Raw genomic sequence first — 18,671 nt, 5'->3', positions numbered from 1 at the left:
GGTATCTGATGATCTGGCCTCCAAAGCAAGGCGCGACAGATAGACGCAGACAGGCCATCAGTCGGTCTGTGAGGCACCTGGAGACCCATCAGGGATGGTGCTTGACCTTTTTCTGACAAGTTCCCCAAAGATGCTCTTCATCGATCTCAAACACATGCTGGAACACACTTTGGCATTGCCTGGTTTTCAGGAGGGTCGCTCTTGTGCATGTGTGGACCTGCTCAGATTGGTGTGCAGCAGTATTCCTGTATATAACCAGTACAGTCAGAAAAGAGAAACCAAGAAAAATCAAAAACGAAACAATACTTTTAGAGTTCTGGATTCAGTGTGAGATCTGGTGACTGCTGCCATCTGTTGACAGTCGTGTAAACTCCACCGTGGAGTTTAAGATCCTCACCCAAAACGATCAAACATCTTTTTTCACATCTTCTACACTACACACACTTTTTCTAGTTGCATAGTTAACATGAACAAAAGTGAATTTGAGTTACGGACATCCATGAACAGCAGCTTTATATTTTTTTTTATAAAAATGGCCACATGGATGCATTAATAGAGAAGTGGCAGAGAATATTTCTGAATGTGTCTCTCACCTCATCTCTAAGGAGGTTTGGTAAAAATACTTCATTGTACTGTGACATTCCAGTGTTGCGAACCCAAATAAAACTTGATTAAACCAATCAGAGGGGACATTATTGCATCAATGACTGACAGACAAATGGTGGAAGCGATTATGGGTATTTTATATCATGTAATTCAGAAAAAGAAGGCCACGTTTTGTCTCAAGAGAATTCATTAACTCTCAAAGAACATGAACCACAAATTAGCTAAGGAGACAAAACTTGATAATAATGTTGTCGCTGTGTTTTTTTTTTTTTTTAACCATTTCCTCTGCCTTCAAATGACACCTTTAAAAAGCTTAATTTCAGTGAGTCTCGTTGGAGATCTGTTTCAGCCCTCAGTCTGAGGATCCAAAGGTCTGACACAGCCAGATAAGACAGTAAATGGTCTTTAACCTGTCGGCTCCCTGATATAAAATCTGTGTGACCTGTGTAACACTCACGTGAGAACAGAGCAGGTAATTGTCCAGCGAATTTACAGCAAGCAAATGTCCCGCCTCCTCCGTGCTCTACTAAAGAAGCACCCTCAACTCGACCAAACAGTATTTCTAGTAGTGAAAATGCATTGAAAGCTACTTCCTGATGTGCTACATTAAATAGCATTTATGGTTTAACTAGCACTTCAGATAATGCCACACTTTTTTCAAGTTCATGTATGAAAATAATTACTCAGGGTCATTCTCGAAAGGAACTTCAGTAGAGTCATTGCTTTTTAACTAGTTTTTGCCAAACGTTTTAAGGTACATTGCTACGATTCTCTGGGATGCATCTTCAGTGATGTTCCTCGGATCATCGGGGGTTTCAGGTCTTTTAACATCAGACCCCCCTCTTCCAGGTAACCCAGCTCAGGTGATCATGTCCCAGCTTGTCTCCCAGCAGCAACAAGCCAAGGGTTTCCCTTCCCACCTTATGGCTTTTTCTGCGGCTTCAGTGATGGAACGTATGGCTCCCCTTTTTGCTGCTCCCGTCACACCAAGCAATGTCAGGGCTTTGCAGAGGGAACTACCCACAAAACCTTGGCAGACCCACCTCAGCAGCCTGGCAGTGTGTCCGCCAACCACAGTTTTGCACTCAACAAGTTCCTGATACTTGCTGATCTTCCTCTCATGGGCCTCCTACATGTGTTCCTCCCAAGGCACAGTGAGTTCCAACATGACAGTATTCTTGATAGAGTCTGAGAAGATGACCAGGTCAGGATGGAGTGATGTGTGGATGATTTGTTCTGGAAACTTCAGCTGTTTGCCAAGATCCACTCACAACTGCCAGTCAGGAGCCATAGACAGCAGGGATCTTCTCTGTCGTGGTGGAGGATTCTCACCAGGTTTGAGGAAACCGATGTAACTCTTCCCAGGCTGGAATTCACTGGTCTTGATGGCTGTGCTGACCACCTCTGCAACTGCCTTGAGTACCTGGTTGTGGCGCCAAGGATAGCGGCCATCGCCAGGGATTTCGGACAGCTGCTGAGCAGGTGTTGCAGGGTTCCTTTTCCATCACACTGAGCACAGGTGGGCACTTCAGCTTTGCCCCACGTGTGAAGATTGGCCAAAAAACATCTCAGTCAAGAACAATATAGTTAGAGAAGACTGACATTTCCTTTCACTCATGCATTTTCTGACACTTATCCAGGTTCAGGTCTGGGGGAAAACAGACTGAGCAGAGATATCCAGGTATCCCTCTCCTGCCACCTCGTTTAGCTCTACTGAAAAAAGACCAAGGCATTCCCAAACCAGCCAACAGACAAAATCTCTGTGGTATATCCTGGGTTGGTCCTGTGACCTCAGTTGGGCATGCTCAAAACACCTCACCTTGGAGGTGTGCAGGAGGCACATTGTTCCGAAACTGAAGTTCAACTAATGGACAAACTCTACCCTCCAGAGTACTGGCAGAGACCTTCCCAGGGAGGCTGAGGACGGTGATCAACCTGAAGTTGGACCACACCCTCTGGCCACCCTTCTTCAGAAAGGGACTACCACACCACCATCCCCAGTCAAAGGGCACTGTCCCCCAACTTCCATCCGCAGTCATTTATATTCTGATCTGATACTTCTCACCACATGTGGAAACCAGCACAGAAAAAAAGCAGTGACAACAGAGATGACCACGATAAACTCAGATACAGCTTGAAAGAAGGAGCTTAGGTTGCAAAACGTTTTGCAAATACACAGTAACTGTAAACAGGCTAAAGCAACTTAAATAGTGTGTCATTCATGAGTGAGCCAATGTGATTCAAGCTACTTTCAACTGGTCCCTTATTCACAAGGGGGCTGCCACAGTGGGGAGCTCTGCTTGTTTGATTTAGCAGATTTTTTTAAGCTGGTTGCCGCTCCTGACACAACCTTCAACGGACAAACATCTCCTCTTGGGATCGAGATCATCAACTTTTGCTTTTCAGGTGATGATATACTGAGAAGGTACGGTCAGTTTTGAGATTTACAACACAGCAACAGCTGCAAACAAAAGATTTTTTTTTGCAATATTACGGGAATAATATTCAACAATGCATCAGAGATTCTGCTGTAACTCATCAACATGCATCCAAAGATCCAAAGAGAAAATTTAGGGCACAATAACTGTACACAAAACTGTACTGAAGTTCTCGATAAAAGACATATGAACACCTATATTTATACAAATATAAGTAGGCAGAGTACAGTGTATAGTAGCTCACTGTGTAAAATATTACATCATATTTCGCCACAATATGTAAGAAAATTGCATAAATTCTTAAGTACACTTCCCTTAATGCTAATGTACAACATGTGTTAACATACAAAAAAATATATGACAAATGTATTTTGGGAAAATAAAGACATTAACACATCTTTAAAATGGATAAATATCTTAAACAATACATAAACATAACATAAATCAATCAATCTTAAGTACAGGGCAACCAACAATATTGCATGCAACAATATTGTTGGTTTCATTTAATATAAAAAATTAGTTTACACAAAATGAAACCTAATGAAACCTGTTTTGACCATTGTTACAAATAAAACACAGAATCTCAGAATTGTAATTATAATTAGAAATAAATGCTTATGTATGGACTATCTAATATTCCTTGATTAGAATAAGTGTGCAGCCACAAGCAAGATTAATGTGTCATAAGTGCATTTTGAATAAGTTTCAAAATAAAAGACCCAATAAAGTAGTCGAGATGTGACAAAGCTGATTTTCATATTCGATTCTGGGTGAGAAAATGTCTTCTATCATACACATTTTATAAAAAGGCTTGGAAGTTCGGAATAGCTTCCTGCTGATGAGTTCAACTTTCTGAGTTTTGGCTCCCTCTGGTGGTAGCATCCTGCAGTGCAGTCAGTACAAAATAATCCAGTTTTGCTCTGCAGGGAGGAGCAGCAGTATAAGGCTTTGGAGTGTGAGGGTTCAAAGTTTTTGCCTCTTTCACATTTATTTGACTTTTGGGCGGGACCCCGATAGTCCTAGTTCTTTACTCTGCTGCTCAAGTCTCTTCATCCTTACTTCTTGTGTGACCCAATCATGACCTTCGAGACAAAGTTGACAATGGCGCTTGCTGGCTGCTCGGGGTCGTGCTCAGCAAACAGATGGCACACATTTTCCATCTCACGCTGAGATTTTCTGGCAACAAATCCAAAGATCCTGGAAGAAAAAGGGAGAGACGCATAAAGACAGTTACACAACAGCAGGGAAACTTTTCACCTCCCAGAACGGAGACATGAATTAGGCAGAAACGATGGAAACGCTGCGATCCTAACTAAAGTACAATAATGCTCCAATTGTTTTCAATTTTTATTGGCGTTGGCAAAAGTTCTGAAACAGCCTGTTCCCACTAGAGTACAATGATTCAGGGCTGAAGCTCAGTTGGAGTTTCTGTAATTGCATTTATTCTGCCTGAACACAACAGTTTGTCACATTTTTTGCTGCTTCTTTTATGTAACAAAAGATTAGAAGGTCGCTGCCTATTTGAACATGACATAGTGATAATGCCTCGGGTTATTCCAGCAATTTAAACAATTTGCGTATAGTTACAAAAGAAAGTCATATAATTTTTTTGTGCAATTTAATAACAATAATCATGATGCACACAGATCAGGTGAGAAAAAACTCTCCTTAAATAAACTTACTTTGCAGTGGAGCCGCTGTCTCTTGTCCACCTGTTTGGGATGATAAATAAATGTTTCTTAATCATCAAATAATGTGCACTAGTTCCATTTCTGGTAGATGTTAACTTTGATGATTCTTTACTTTAGAACCTAAAGTCTCATTAATAGTAAAAAATTATTTTCAGGCAAAAACTGGATGTGTTCAATAATATAAGCATTTTTGTTTTTAAAGTTGGCAAGAGTGCGGGTTCATTTACGGTGGACAAAAGGAAACAAAATGTAGAGCCTGTAACATGAAACACTGATTAGTAAAGACCCGTTTTAAAGCACTGAGCCGAGCATTTTAGACATTGCTGTGTGGGCGCTGTGAGACGGGCTCTGACGATGGCTCCTGCACGCTGGAGCGTAGCCTCCTCAAAGCAATGAGTTAAACCAAAAATGAACCAACTGCCTTTTAAAAAATGAGACTGAACCTGCTCTACAAATTGCAATCTGCAAATCAAATTTCAGGCAATTCAAATGAATTGATTTCAGTCACATTTTTTGCATGTTTTATGTAACATAAGATTAGGTCACTGAATGAGCTGCATTCTCTCTGTCGATGATAATAAAAAAGAACATCATGTTAGCAGTAACAGTATATTCTGAGCCCCCCCCCCCCCCCCCATGGACAGCCTGTTTAAAACTGAAACCGCAGTGTGTTTCAACTTTACTCCTCTTTCTGTGTCTGTGTATCACACCTTCTTCGCCTGTGCAGACTGCACCTGAAGACAGCAGGTGGCGACCTGGTTCAGGAGCCACTACAGTGAACTGACCTATGCTGCAGAGCAGAACAAGAACTATTGTTGCTTACTGGCATTCAAGATGATACAGCTGGAATCTGTCACAGAGGTGCCCCTAAGTGTGCACAAAGCTGCATTTTTGCTATCCATGCACATTACTCACTTCCTGCCCTGTGGGTCCAGAGAACAGAATATGACGGTGTTCACAGCGTAGTGTCTCCTGAAGAACAACCTGCAGAGTCAAAGACAGTCTGTATGAACACGTCGGCTATCTGAATTAGTGTGTTTGTGTGTGTTTAGGCTGCAGGTGTGCATGAACGCTCACTTCCTCTGGTTGTCAGTGAGTGTGATTCCCTGCGCTGACACTTTGAAATGTACGACAGTGGAGGCAGGCGGAGGATCCATGGAGAGCGTGAGCGTGGTGGCCTTCTGGACTGCCTGGTGTCCCGTGAGAGACTCCAGCTCCACGGAGCCCAGGTACCACACATTACATGCTGCAAAGACACAAAGAAAGAACAAGCGTGACAAAAATGGTAAATATTAAAATAAATAAAGCCTCTATCCCTGCACCAGCTGAAATGGAATGAAGGGGACTTTTGATAGTCAACACAAACATGCCTGAATTTTCAACTTTGGGCTGTGTGTTGATAGTAAATTAATATGCTGTGCACGCAAATCAATTAAAAGTGTTGTACCTGCTCCCTGTTTGAGAAGCTCAGCTGCTGAGTTTGTTGCTGTCTGTGTCGGAGAGTCATTCAGCTCCTCTAGTGGGTCTGCAAACACAATATACTGATGAGCGCGCAAAACAACAACAACAAAAAAGTGCATTTGGCGCACACAAATCTGCATGTAAGGCTGAAAATAGCTAAAAACTAATCGCAACCAATCATGAGGTACGCCTCCTCATGTTTAGTATATGGTTGTGTAAAGTAGTGTAAAGACAAAACAACTAATTGACATCAATTTTTTTTTTTTATCTCAGTTTGGGCTATCTGAATATGCTGCAGTCATCTTTCTGATGTCATGTGATCGCAGATAGCAGGAATCGTTTGACTTCAGTTGACTCAGGGTGAGCTTCGCACTCTCTGGTCCGTGTTGTAGCACTTGGACCACATCTGATCCTCACAACATATGCTAGTGCTGTAACTGAGCAAAAACATGTATCAGCAGCCAGAAATGTGCCTGTTTGTGCAAGTTGTGTGTGGTTAACAAAACCAGCAACACTGTATTGAGTTAAAAAGCTTGATAAGCTTAATAATAATAATAAGCTTATTAGGCAGTCATCTAAATGATGCTAATAAGGACCAGCACAGGGGTTATAAAACCACAGCGGCTATACCACCAACAGATTTAACCAACATTTGATGGTGCTGGTAAGTGTTTCCACATTTCTGAGATCTTTATGAGGACCGGGGCTGTTAAATTATAACATTTTTAACTTCATGATTATTGTGGTCAAGGGAAAAAAAAAAAAATCAACATTGTCAGGATATCTGCAGGAAATTTGAAAAGTGTATTGATGTGGCGGGAGAATCTGCAACCACATACATACAAAACCAACTACTGACAGTTCCAGATAATCCTGTGACACAAGATGTCATTCTGAGTGACTTTGAAAATTTGTGAACTAGTTTGAAAAAGTTGGTTTTGCATTTTTTACAAAATAAATAAATAAAATCATAAGAAATTACAGGTGAGAAAGGGGCGTGTCCTGTACCAGCAGGTGCAGCTCCATCCAAGGAAACCGTGGATATAAATTGCACATGTACCACAGCACCCCCTATTGGTGGACCAGGGTCAGGTTTTGGACCTCACCATTACCCAATAAAAGTTCTCGTTTGCTCCTAGAGTTTAAACTCTAACATCATAAACATGGGAAAAAAATTTATAAACATCTCTTCATTGCAGTTTAGTGCCCTTTTTGGAATACTCTGCTTAACTCACTGATTCACAGCTCTACGTCTGCTCCCATTCGTGATAGAAAACCTTGTTTCTTTACCTTTGTCAGGTAGGATGAGTTTACAGGGCAGAGCCAGAGGAGTGATGGAGTGTTGGCACACCAGCGCTGTGAGACTTCCTGTCGAGAAAAATGATCATGAATGTAACTACTGAGAGAACGAGTCAGCTGCACTCCAGTGTACTGACCAGTAGAGGGCAGCATAGTGTTTCTGTGCTATTACGTCCACATGTGGACTTCTAACACGCTCCCTCAGCTGTACTTATACTTTTGATCAGGTCAATGGAGTTATGCTTTACTTTAGTAGAAATAGATATTAAATCTGGAGCACAGTATTCTCACCAAAGTACGGCTCATTAGGGCATCCTTTAAGACGAACACCTTTCTGCGTGCACTCTATCAGGAAGTGTCTCACCAGCTCATTGGACAGATCTCCTGCAAAAAAATGGCATTATATTTTAGCTTATTCATACTGATAAATGACAGCAAATGTGTAAATTTAATTAACATGAAAAATGACTAAATAGAAACAGAAGTCCCAAATAAAAGGCGGCAGACTCCCACTTTGCTGACTTACAGTGCAGGAAGTTTGTACATTTAAATATTAACTTTTAAATGAGTATGTTCAGACTTTTGGCATGTAATTCAATTCAGTGCAATTTTATTTATAGCGCCAAATCACAAAAAATATTACTTATATATAGTGCTTTATATTGTAAGGTAAAGACTCTAAAATAATATGGAGAAAACCCAACAATCAAACGAGCCCCTATGAGCAAGCACTCGGTGACAGTGGGAAGTAGAACATGTAAAACATGGCATTCAACCCACCTTTTTTGCTCTGTTGGATCACTGATGGAGGAGGCGTGGCCACCTTCATGGCCAATCCGTATGCTCCACGAAATGAATGGCTGTCTCTGACAATGAATGAGCCCGGCTCTTTGTCCTTCAGCACCGCGATGGCTGTCAGTAGGTCAACAGAAGGAGGAAGCAGAGATAAGCTAAAGTTAGACTCGCACTGTATTGTACGTGGAGGAAACCTTTGTACGAGGGTGTATTATCTTCTCACAAGTGGCCATTAGCCGCTGTGGTCCAAGACCAATATTTACCTTGGTCTCTGGAAATGTCGGGCTTGTACCAGAACTTGGAAGTATCCTGAACAAACTTCACGGTGTCCTGCTTACTGGCAGAGTCTGTGAAACACAGGTTAGAGCTCTGTTAGGCTTCAGCTTGGCTTTGGACCAAGTGTGACCAGTCAGGCAAATTTAAAAGCTAGTAAAGTTAAAGGGTGATTACACACAAATTACAAAAACACTCAGGTGGTACGCTATGCAGCCACACAGATAAAAAATATCCTCAGTTATTCAGATTTGAGATTTTTGGTGCCACCACAATAAAACTGAGGTGAACGAAATTTTCTTTGAGGAACTAAAAACAACAGACAGACCAAGAAACCGAACTTTTGGACCAGCGTCTCAGTTTCCCACTAACAAAGATCCTGCTGTAGTCTATTGTAATCCTTTCATTTTTCTCTTCCTTGTTGCTTTTGAATGTCGTTTTCTGTTCTCTGTGCCTTCTGTGTTCTCCCTGTCGGCATTTTACTGTGTGAATTAATTACTGGTTTCTCTTCCTGTTTTATTTTGATAGGTTAGTTCATCATGTGGTTTTCTGTGTTTTCACTTCCCTTCATTGCTGTATGGCAGCCTGTGGTTCCCGTACAACTTAACATAACCTGACAAGTGAGCTAACAGCAGAGAGGATATGTGCTCTTCATGTTTGCATCATGTTCCTAAATAGCTTTGATTATTTTAGCATATTATAATATAAATCCTGCATTAGCGAGTTAGTATGGAAAGATTTTCTGCTGAGTAAAGTAACGGTGGAACAGAAATTCTCTTTCATAAATTTGACTTACATTATCATCTTTGCTATTATATTCCAACACAGTTGCACCTCGATCAGCTAGCTGTTTGTTTTATTTAGTCAGACCTGCTTGGGATGTTTTATTTTTTATTTCCTCTGAGATATCAACTACTTCCTTACCATCCTTACTTTTATTTATTGGTTTTTAAATTTCTATTTAATTTATTTAATTTTGTTTGAGATATTCATGTCAGGAACAAGGAAAATTTAATGGATAAAAATGAATTTATTAGTGCTGCATTTGGGACAGTATACCTGCTCCAGGTGACGGGGCCCCACTGAGTCCTCTTAGGGGGTCAGGGGTCATGGAAGATGAGAAAGGGATGCTGAGACTGCTGCCACTATGAGGGCTGGAATATCCACTCAGTGAAGGGGAGCGGGAGCCAAACTCTCCCCCTTCAACCCCCCTTCTTTTCTCAGGCAGCAGCGGGGCGAGGCCCTCCTCTCCCAGCAGGTTAAGACTACCAAGGCCCTCCATCGCCTCCAGCAGGCTCTCCTCCAGGCCACCGTTCCCCAACAATAATGAGGACAAATCTGTGCTGTCCGTCCCCCTGCGGGCCCCTGGAGGCCCCCGGGGAGAACTGTGGGCATTGGGAGAGTTGAGAGATAGAGGGGGTGAGGGCTGGGGAGGATATGGAGAGTTTAGGGAATTTGGAGTCTGGTCGTGCCACATTGGAGCAGGAGAGGAACTGCGGAAGAGAAGGTTATGATGTGGAATTAAAGGCGTACGTGTAAACAAGATGAAAGAAAGACACAAGATCTGGCAATGAATGAACATCAGTGTGACGTGTAACAGCCAAATGTAAATGGACTGGTTCTTATATGCTGTAGCACACATTCTCAGCAAGAGACCTGCTGGTTTCAGAAGAACTGGTCAACAAAATAAGGGAGGAGCAGCGACTGAAGTTAAACATCAAAACAGAATTTCTAGAAAATTTTGAAGATTAGTCAAAAGTCAAAAATCTGAAATTCATCTGCAGCATTTTGCCCAGTGGATACTGGTAACAAGTTTCAAAAGATTCAGCTGATAAATAAGGGAAAAGTAATCATCGAAGTTAACACGACTGTACTGTTATCTTCAAAACTTTAAAACTTTGTAAAAAATTTTAAAAATTGAAAATAAAATTATTTTTATAAAGCTTTTTGTAGAGCTTTGTATATTGAATACCCATACCACGTTTCAAAACAGTCAGCCTACCAATAAGGGAGGAGTAGGATGAAAGTAAACATCAGTGTACAGTATTTCTCAAAAATTTATAAAAATAGATTTTAAAAAGTCGAAAACAAAATCTGCCTCCTCGGTGTTGTGGACCCAACAGACTGTTGTCTGTTGACAGTGGCGTTAAAAACAGTTGTAGCTGTGGACACTGACACACAGCTTGCATACATAAATTAAACAGAGCGACAGTCGTCCTAAACTGCTTGTTGGAAATGGCTGTGGTATGTATGTGTGTCCATCTACCTGTCTGTGTGTGGGAGGGGGCTGTCTGATGACACTGAGCACATGGAGCCAAAGATCCTCTGACAGGAAGCAGGAGTGACGGACACGTCTGATCTGAACATCTCTCCCTCTGTGGAGCTGCTGCCGTGGTTCATGCTGTCCAGGAAACTCCGGGAATCTGGGGGGAAAAAAATGGAACAGAAAATGAAATCAGTCCTGGTTTATTACGTTCAGCCTCCAAATAAAAATCCCAGGAGTTGACTTATTTCTATAAAATAGCCCATAAACGGTCACTGTTTGCTTTGTCCTTTTGTTCAGACCCTACCTTTGTTTGGATTATAGAGTGAGAGTTCAAACACACCTGTCAGGTTTAACTGAAACTGTTATTCACTCAAGGAGTAATTCCTGGAACATTTTCAGCAACATTTTTTTTTTTTTTTTTGTCCTCAAGTTACTTTGCTCAAATTAAATTTCCATATTTTTATTTTTGGACTCAACTAGAGTAGCTTTGCATGATTCATTTATTCTGATTGGCTGCCACTTGCAAACAGAAGGTTTGAACAACACTTGGAGGAAGAGACATGACACTCAAGAAATCCAAACTAGAAATCTGTGGGAGAATTCTGTATTGGTAAAGATGAAGCTGGCCGTCCTTTCCCTCGCCCTGCAGAACCAATCAACAGCTGAATGACAAACTCACATGAGCCACTCACATTGTTGCACTGACACGTACACGGCTGAGGTCGCAGTTCACAACAATTTCAGCTGTGTGGAGGCCGACATGCATATTCATTACTGTCCCAGTCTACGGTTGTTGTAGTAAAGATGGAAGAAAGGTGAAACTTATCAAGTTTCTCGGTTCATTGTATTGATAATGTGAATCAGCGTTTTAAAGGCTTTAAAACCTCACTTTTCAGTTTGTTATTGAAATTAAATGGCCGAGCTTGCATTCAGTAGGAATTTAGGGCGGGGGGGGGGGGCTGCTGTGCTCACAGACAGTGCTGGTATGCCGTTCGCCATGGTTTCATATAATAATATATCACAGAAAATAAGGAAAACATAACAAGTCCACATTAACATGGAAGGGTTTTTTTTTATTAAGTTGCCACATAAAAGAGATAAATGTAAAAGATACATGATGAAATATTAGCAATGTAAGCATTGTTGACTTCTATGTAACCATTAGGACTACCATTCAGTTAAAAGTCAAATCACATTAATACACTAGGAGGAAAGTTAGTGAGGGGAGTATTGGAGCTAATCTGCCAATAAAGCAAAATGTAAATTTCTATGAACTGACAGCATGTGGTGTGTGTGTGTGTGCGTGTGAGTGTGTGTGGTAGGAGGGATGGAGGCCACTCCAAACATCCCAGCAGGGCACTCTGAACATGTAGTGTGTCATTCAGCAAACACGAGGGCAGGCTTCCTCAGGCTGCAGACGGGACTGTGAAGTGCGATGAGTCACCGTGAAAACAGTCAGTCACTATAAAGAGCTCCTTGTTTGGCTGGCTGCCCCCCCCTTCCGCTCCTTCTCTCCATTCAAGCACTGGAAGATGGAGGCATTTGGACTGAGCTTTGTTTGTGATCATATTGGACAAGCGGCATCATCTCAAGTGGATTATATAATCCCACATGCTGTTAATGAATTCATGAATTCAAAGAATTTGTTACAAATAAAGGTCCAGTGTGTTCTGTATGCTGTATAAAAGCTTACTGTATGGGTGAACTACATTTGCCCTGTCAATGTAACTGTCTTTATAGGCCTGTCCTGTAGAAGGATGCCATGTCCTGGATGCATATTAACAAAAAAATTAGAAAATATAAATTAAATCAAACACCATGTTAATGCAACCGTAATTTAAACATCAGAAAAGGGCCATTCTAATGGTTAATTCTAATGTTGTATGATTACTCATTGCACCCACCTCAGTTACTTAGAGCCAAAAGTGACCCCTTCTAATTCATTGTTTAGCATAATGAAGGAAAATGGTGAATCCCCCTGCCTGAAAACTTAGTACCGTGAAATATTTGGCACCTTTGCATGAAAATTAAAAATTAATTGTCTGTGAATCAGTTGTTTCAGAGGAATAAGTGCAACACTCCCACTTAAATGTGGTGCAGCAGAAGTAAAAGACTGCATGGAAATATATCTGCAAACCTCCGGTTTTTCTGTAATTATTTAAATGTAAATTATTGACATCACACTACTTCCCACAGAGTCTCTGATACAATAAACAGAAACAATCGACACTCAACTTGAACTCTTGAGGATTAAAGGTCACGAGCACAGTGCACAAAAAAGTTACAGAAATGTCGGCAGATACACACACACACACACACACACACACACACACACACACACACACACACGCACGCACACACAATAATGTACAATTCAGAAAGCAAAGATATCCATGGCTGTAGTTGCTGTTGTTGTCCATTAGAAGGAACACACAGAGACTGAAGGGAGGGCAGCAATCCTTCCCACAGTCACTGTCAGCTTCTCTCTCTGGGGATGATTCCCAGAATGCAGCCGATTCTTGTCTCCCCACCGTTCCCACGGTCGATTATCCTCACTGAGATTTTTTACATCTGTGGCTCATCATGCCTCATCCCAGCACGTCTGCTTAATTACAGAATAGCCAAATGTGTGGCAGCAACAACTCACCCCAAGATGACCTCTGACCTTAGACTCTGCTCTGTGACTGACTCCACAGCCTGCTATTACACCTTTCACCTCCGGTATTCATACTGCACAACATCTACAGCAGGGCTCTTCAACTTCACGCCTCGAGAGCCCCTGTCCTGCAGCTTTTAGATGTGTCCCTGATCCAAAACACCTCCTCAGTATGCAGTCAAGTTCTCCAGAATCCTGCTGATGACTTCTATATTTGACTCAGGTGTGTTGAAGCAGAGACACATCTAAAACCTGCAGGACAGGGGCTCTCGAGGCCTGGAGTTGAAGAGCCCTGATCTACAGCTACACACTTTCAGCCAGGCACAAATGAAAGGTAACACCTGGAGAGAAGGAGCGAAGGAAACCCAACAATCAAAATGACCCCCTATGAGCAAGCACTTGGTGACAGTGGGAAGGAAAAACTCCCTTTTAACAGCAGGTTGGACATTTTGAAAATACCAGAGTACAACTTAAGTGCAACAGAAGTGAGTACACCTGTATTTTCCTGGTAGAGCAAAGTGCATGAACACATTCTTATCGGGAATGTGTCTAATCCGATATGGATTCACTTGAAACATCTACAGAACAAATAAACTAAAACACAGGTGCAGCAATGGGTGGAAGGTATAAGAAGAGCAGACTTATTGGCAACTGTTACAGAGTGTGTCGGTAGGAGGCTGCATGAGCGCAAAAAATGTAGTGATGTACTATGAATCTTGCCAGTTTAAAGAAGCTTGGAAGAAGGTTGAGAAAGGAAAAAAAGAAACTCAGCAGTTGAAAGTAATTATGTGTGCAGAAAGGCAAAAGATCTGTCCACAGATTTTTGATAGACGGCTTTCTTCAAAGCTGGGAAGATCATATCTATAACATCCAAATAACGGCATACATAAAAAATGCATACATTGATGGATAGAAGGTTACTAATGAAGTCTGGAGTCACTTTTGTTTTAGCTGATTCACAACCTTTAAGTATATTAGTAAGTCAAGAATTCTGCTTTTTAATGTGATTGGCTTCTTTTTCTTGAATATTGACAAGAAACAAATATAACTGCATTAAATGGAGAGCGTAATCATCCAGTTCTGCTGTATATGTACATGTAGGTGCTCTAAGTAAAATGATAAAAGATTTGATTCTCAAAAGAAAGAAAGAAAGAAAGTAATTAATTTGGGTGCAGGAAACAACTCATGCTAATGATGTGGGTTAAATATAACGGATAGTCACCTCTTAGCTGGAGCTAGAAAAAAGCAACATCTTTGCCAAATCCAAGTTGCCGACCCACGAACCCACCCCAGCTCCACTGTCCAAACTATGGCTGGCATTGTCCCCCCCCCCTCACAGTGAACAAGTCATTAATATTAATGGCAGCTAGAAATCACAGTTATTTGCTGAAACTAGTGATTTGATCAGATTCCTTGTGAGCATCACATTCAGTCACATTCATCAATCAGTCAATAAATAAGACTGAAGTCTGACTGAATCCCCATTTAACAGCAGTGCTTAACGACTATATTAGACAATATAAAGGTCACGCCACAGCTGTCCTAAATCAACAATATTGGTAATTACCAAAATCACTGTATATGTTTGTGTAATGGTTAATGTGACTGGCTACTTAAATAGTGTTGAGTGGAACAAACATTTATATTCCTGAAGTAAGATGTCAGCAGCTCACGATACCATAGTTATATTAGTGGAGCCGTGACTTTGGTCCCGACTAAAACAGCTCAACTTTTCACATGAAATTCTGTGTTTAAATTCCTTTAATGTTGCATCATTAGTGGTGCCTTAATCTTCAATCCAGCTCTGTCATCAAGTCATAAATTCAACCAGTCCTATACTAAATTTTCATCTGTCTCAACATTGTGGTACTTTAATTAGCGACTGTTAGCATAATGTGCTAAGCTAAAAGTGTAACCAGTTTAGCAGCTGAACAAACTGTGTTGAAACTTTGGGATGTTTTTGGTTTTTTCCTGCACGCTGTTTTCTCCTCATTGGAACAAAGATTCTTCAGTTTACTATTAAACCATGCAAACCTTTTCCAGATGGCACAGACCCATGTGGGCACAAATGCCAAGAACCCCACCACCACCCACGCACACACACACTTTCCTGATCACAGAGAGTGACGGTTAGATGGCTCAGACTGTGAATGTGTGTATAACAAATATGAATCCCATTAATCAATAAAACCGTATGTGGAGATGATATTTTCCTCCTCAGACTGCACTGCCTGCTGGATAAATCAGGAAGGATACAAAGGATGAAACAGATACAGCAGTCTGATGTTTTATCTGACAAAGAAACACTTTGTCTTGTGCATTATCAGCAGAGAAGGCTCAGCCTACACACATACATAAACACGAGGATGTGCATGCAGCTCTGCAGGACAAACGCCATGCTGACCACAGGAATGTCGAGAGCAAGTATTTGGTCTCCACACACACACACACACACACACGCTGAGACTGTGGCTGGCAGATCTGGAGTTTCACAGTATCTTGCAGTACAGCTGTTCACAGGGCTCACAGGCTGCAGCCTCTCAGGGGGATAGTTGGGGGGATGCAAAAGGAGGAGGAAGACACCTGCTGCTACCCAAAGACCCAATGAGGCTATAAATTATGAAGGACTAATAATGCTAAAAATAGTTTAGCTTAAGTAAGGTTTTTGTTCATTCCAGTGAATTTCTCCTACAGGAGAAACATTAATGTTAATCAGAATCAGAACAAGTCAAATCAAGAGCTGAAGCTTGATTTCCATATAAAATTGTGCCAACATGAGTTTTTGGATGATTTAAGCGGCGGTTTCCTGTTTATAAACAGCTACTGGTGAGTGTGCAACAGCAAAGCTGAAAACATGCTGCAGTCTTTGTTATGCAGATTTTCTCAAACTTTTTGCCTGTTTGATATCCAGCAGTACATACTGGAATTTTCATGCTAAACGCTACAAAACACTAAATAAAAACTGCATAAAGTTACCTTCTGCATTTGTTTAGAAATCAACCATGGACCCCTTATTACATTAAAAGTAATGATAGCCTAAGTAAGTACCAAAATTCCTACAGCTTACTAAAACTATAGCCAGAATTAGATGTAATGTATGCCAGATATGTGCACATGTGGGATTAACAACTGGTGGCATTAATGCTCTAGTTGAGGGGCATTCGAATTTGCTGTCCAAGCTGTGGGGAGGACAAAGTAGCAGGAGGTTGTCTGTAAATCAGTTTCCTTTGCTCTCTGTTCGTGTTTGGACTGACAGTTTTATCAACTCAGTAAAGTGGCAGAGGAGAGGCGCAGTTAAGAGCCAACTGCAGGGGGAGTGAAGAATAACAGCACTGCAAATAAACACCAATAATCAAGGTTGTGTTTGAAGAGAACAGATCATCGCTCAGGGTTTTATGGGAGTACTGTCATTATGAGTTAATGACTTTGTGGACTGTGGTCCACAGTGCTGCGATTTCACTCACACAACACCAGCAGCAATAAAAGTCAACTCTGATTCAGTCACCATTACGCTCGTGTTACTCTGTTCGATCTCCCTTGAGATGAACATGAAAATCAATATTTTTGATGTATCAGGGAAGCCTGCAGTGCAACAGCGCCCCAAATATTTGATCAGTTGAAGTGAAATTCCTCAAACTTGATTCGTCTGGAGAAATAATCATGTTTTTTTTTTTTTTTCCTGCTGCAATCAGATCCACACATGTTGGTAGTTTTAACACAGCGGTGAGCTCTTTGTAATTTTTAAGCAATCTTTAAGCATTGCCTAGTTACATTTATAAACTTCTCCTTTTCACAGATTGCAGCCTTTCTAACACCATAGAGAGCTGAGGCCGGGGTAAACCTGCCACAGAGCAGGTTATGTTCTGAGTTTTGGTCTAAAATCAGCTGTAAGCACCGCGATTTCACTGAATCTTTTATTTACAGCATGTTTTAAGTGTGATGTAGATTCTCGGCTGAATGAAGTGCAGACTGTGTGTCACATTGTCCCGGGAATGTGTGTGCATTAATTTGGTGATTTGGAAAATGTCAAAAATGTTTTTATACTTGAGTCTAACCTGCTGCTGGGTCTCTTTCAAACTCCAGACTTCAATCGATACAATTAATTTCACTTTGATATGTGGTATTGATTCTTGAAAACTCTGAACTTTTACTGGAGTGATGGAAAACTATTTTTCAAAAATATATCCCATCATTTGTTTGAAGATGGATTTTAATAATGTTGGTAAAGAGTGATGTTCTCGCATAGGTGTTCTATTATGTATGAGGTACACTCATTTTATAATAACCTTTTATACACAACCCACCATTGATTAAACAGATATGGAAGTGCTGTTTGAGTTAGTTACAGATCTTTTTAAACTATTGATAAATCTAATTCAGCAATTTTAATGCCATTCAATTCAGTTCAGTTTAATTCACAACAACAAGCAAATCCATGGCTGCACACCCCTGTGCAACGATGATGTCACATGGACTGCATATAGATTCCATACTTCCTGCCTTGTCTTAAGGTTGCAAACTGCAGACGTACCAGACATCATTACATCATCAGCATGTGCGTGCTGGACAATGAATGTTCTGGTAAGTCTCACACAGCCAGAGCTTTAACACGGACGTTGTTGATTAATGGTCGGAGGGACAAAATCCTTGTTTCCGTCTTTCCATCTTGGTGCCTGCATCCCTCTGTCTGCTCTGTTGTCAAAATTTTCCATCTTGTGGTTTGATTTTCTCCGTCTTTCCTGCACTACGGCAAAAGTCAAATATCTCTCACAAAGCAGACATCTGTGCAGTGTCTCTGAACAACTTCTGTCAATAAAGTTTTCCCACCGGGACTCTCTCACAGATTCTTTGATATTTTGGTCTAAAGTTAAAAAAACAAAAACAAAGAAAAAACACTTTGATTTTTAGACTATTTACTGACTCGTTTACATTCCATGGTGATTAATTGGAATGAATTCACTCCCAGTATTTTGCAGTGATGAGCATCTTTAATGATGAAACTGTTTCATTAATTAATTGTTCGCATTATTGCTGAGCCTCTCATTGTGTTTGTGTGTATATCTCAGTATTCGGGTACAGGGAGCAGGCTGTACAACAACACAACACGACACGTCCACTTCACCATAAGACACAACCAATGCTGTGGCTGCAGCTGGATATACTTGAATATGTCATCACCACTC

At 41.0% G+C, this 18,671-nt stretch overlaps 1 protein-coding gene across 2 annotated transcripts in view; it reads right to left on the bottom strand.

Moving 5' to 3' along the window:
• Positions 1-2,875: 2,875 nt before the first annotated feature.
• The window catches only part of LOC115779645 (tensin-3-like), a 69,442-nt gene continuing 53,646 nt past the window's right edge, over positions 2,876-18,671 (bottom strand). The window contains exons 17-27 of one of the 2 annotated variants that reach the window (XM_030728408.1): positions 10,833-10,989; positions 9,626-10,059; positions 8,557-8,640; positions 8,279-8,410; positions 7,790-7,882; positions 7,490-7,567; positions 6,186-6,263; positions 5,816-5,984; positions 5,654-5,722; positions 4,730-4,759; positions 2,876-4,244 (exon numbers count right to left, since the gene is read on the bottom strand). In XM_030728408.1, coding sequence (XP_030584268.1) covers positions 4,103-4,244; positions 4,730-4,759; positions 5,654-5,722; positions 5,816-5,984; positions 6,186-6,263; positions 7,490-7,567; positions 7,790-7,882; positions 8,279-8,410; positions 8,557-8,640; positions 9,626-10,059; positions 10,833-10,989 — 1,466 coding nt within the window. In that variant the 3' untranslated portion in view covers positions 2,876-4,102. Of the gene's footprint in view, positions 4,245-4,729; positions 4,760-5,653; positions 5,723-5,815; positions 5,985-6,185; positions 6,264-7,489; positions 7,568-7,789; positions 7,885-8,278; positions 8,411-8,556; positions 8,641-9,625; positions 10,060-10,832; positions 10,990-18,671 lie in introns of those variants that run through there. The other variant, XR_004019909.1, reaches the window with a different exon arrangement.

The sequence above is a fragment of the Archocentrus centrarchus genome, chromosome 4 (genome assembly GCF_007364275.1).
Source record: "Archocentrus centrarchus isolate MPI-CPG fArcCen1 chromosome 4, fArcCen1, whole genome shotgun sequence".
Lineage (NCBI taxonomy): Eukaryota > Metazoa > Chordata > Actinopteri > Cichliformes > Cichlidae > Archocentrus > Archocentrus centrarchus.
The sequence above is the reverse complement of the archived record's forward strand: the minus strand, read 5'-3'. Positions and strand labels throughout refer to the sequence as shown.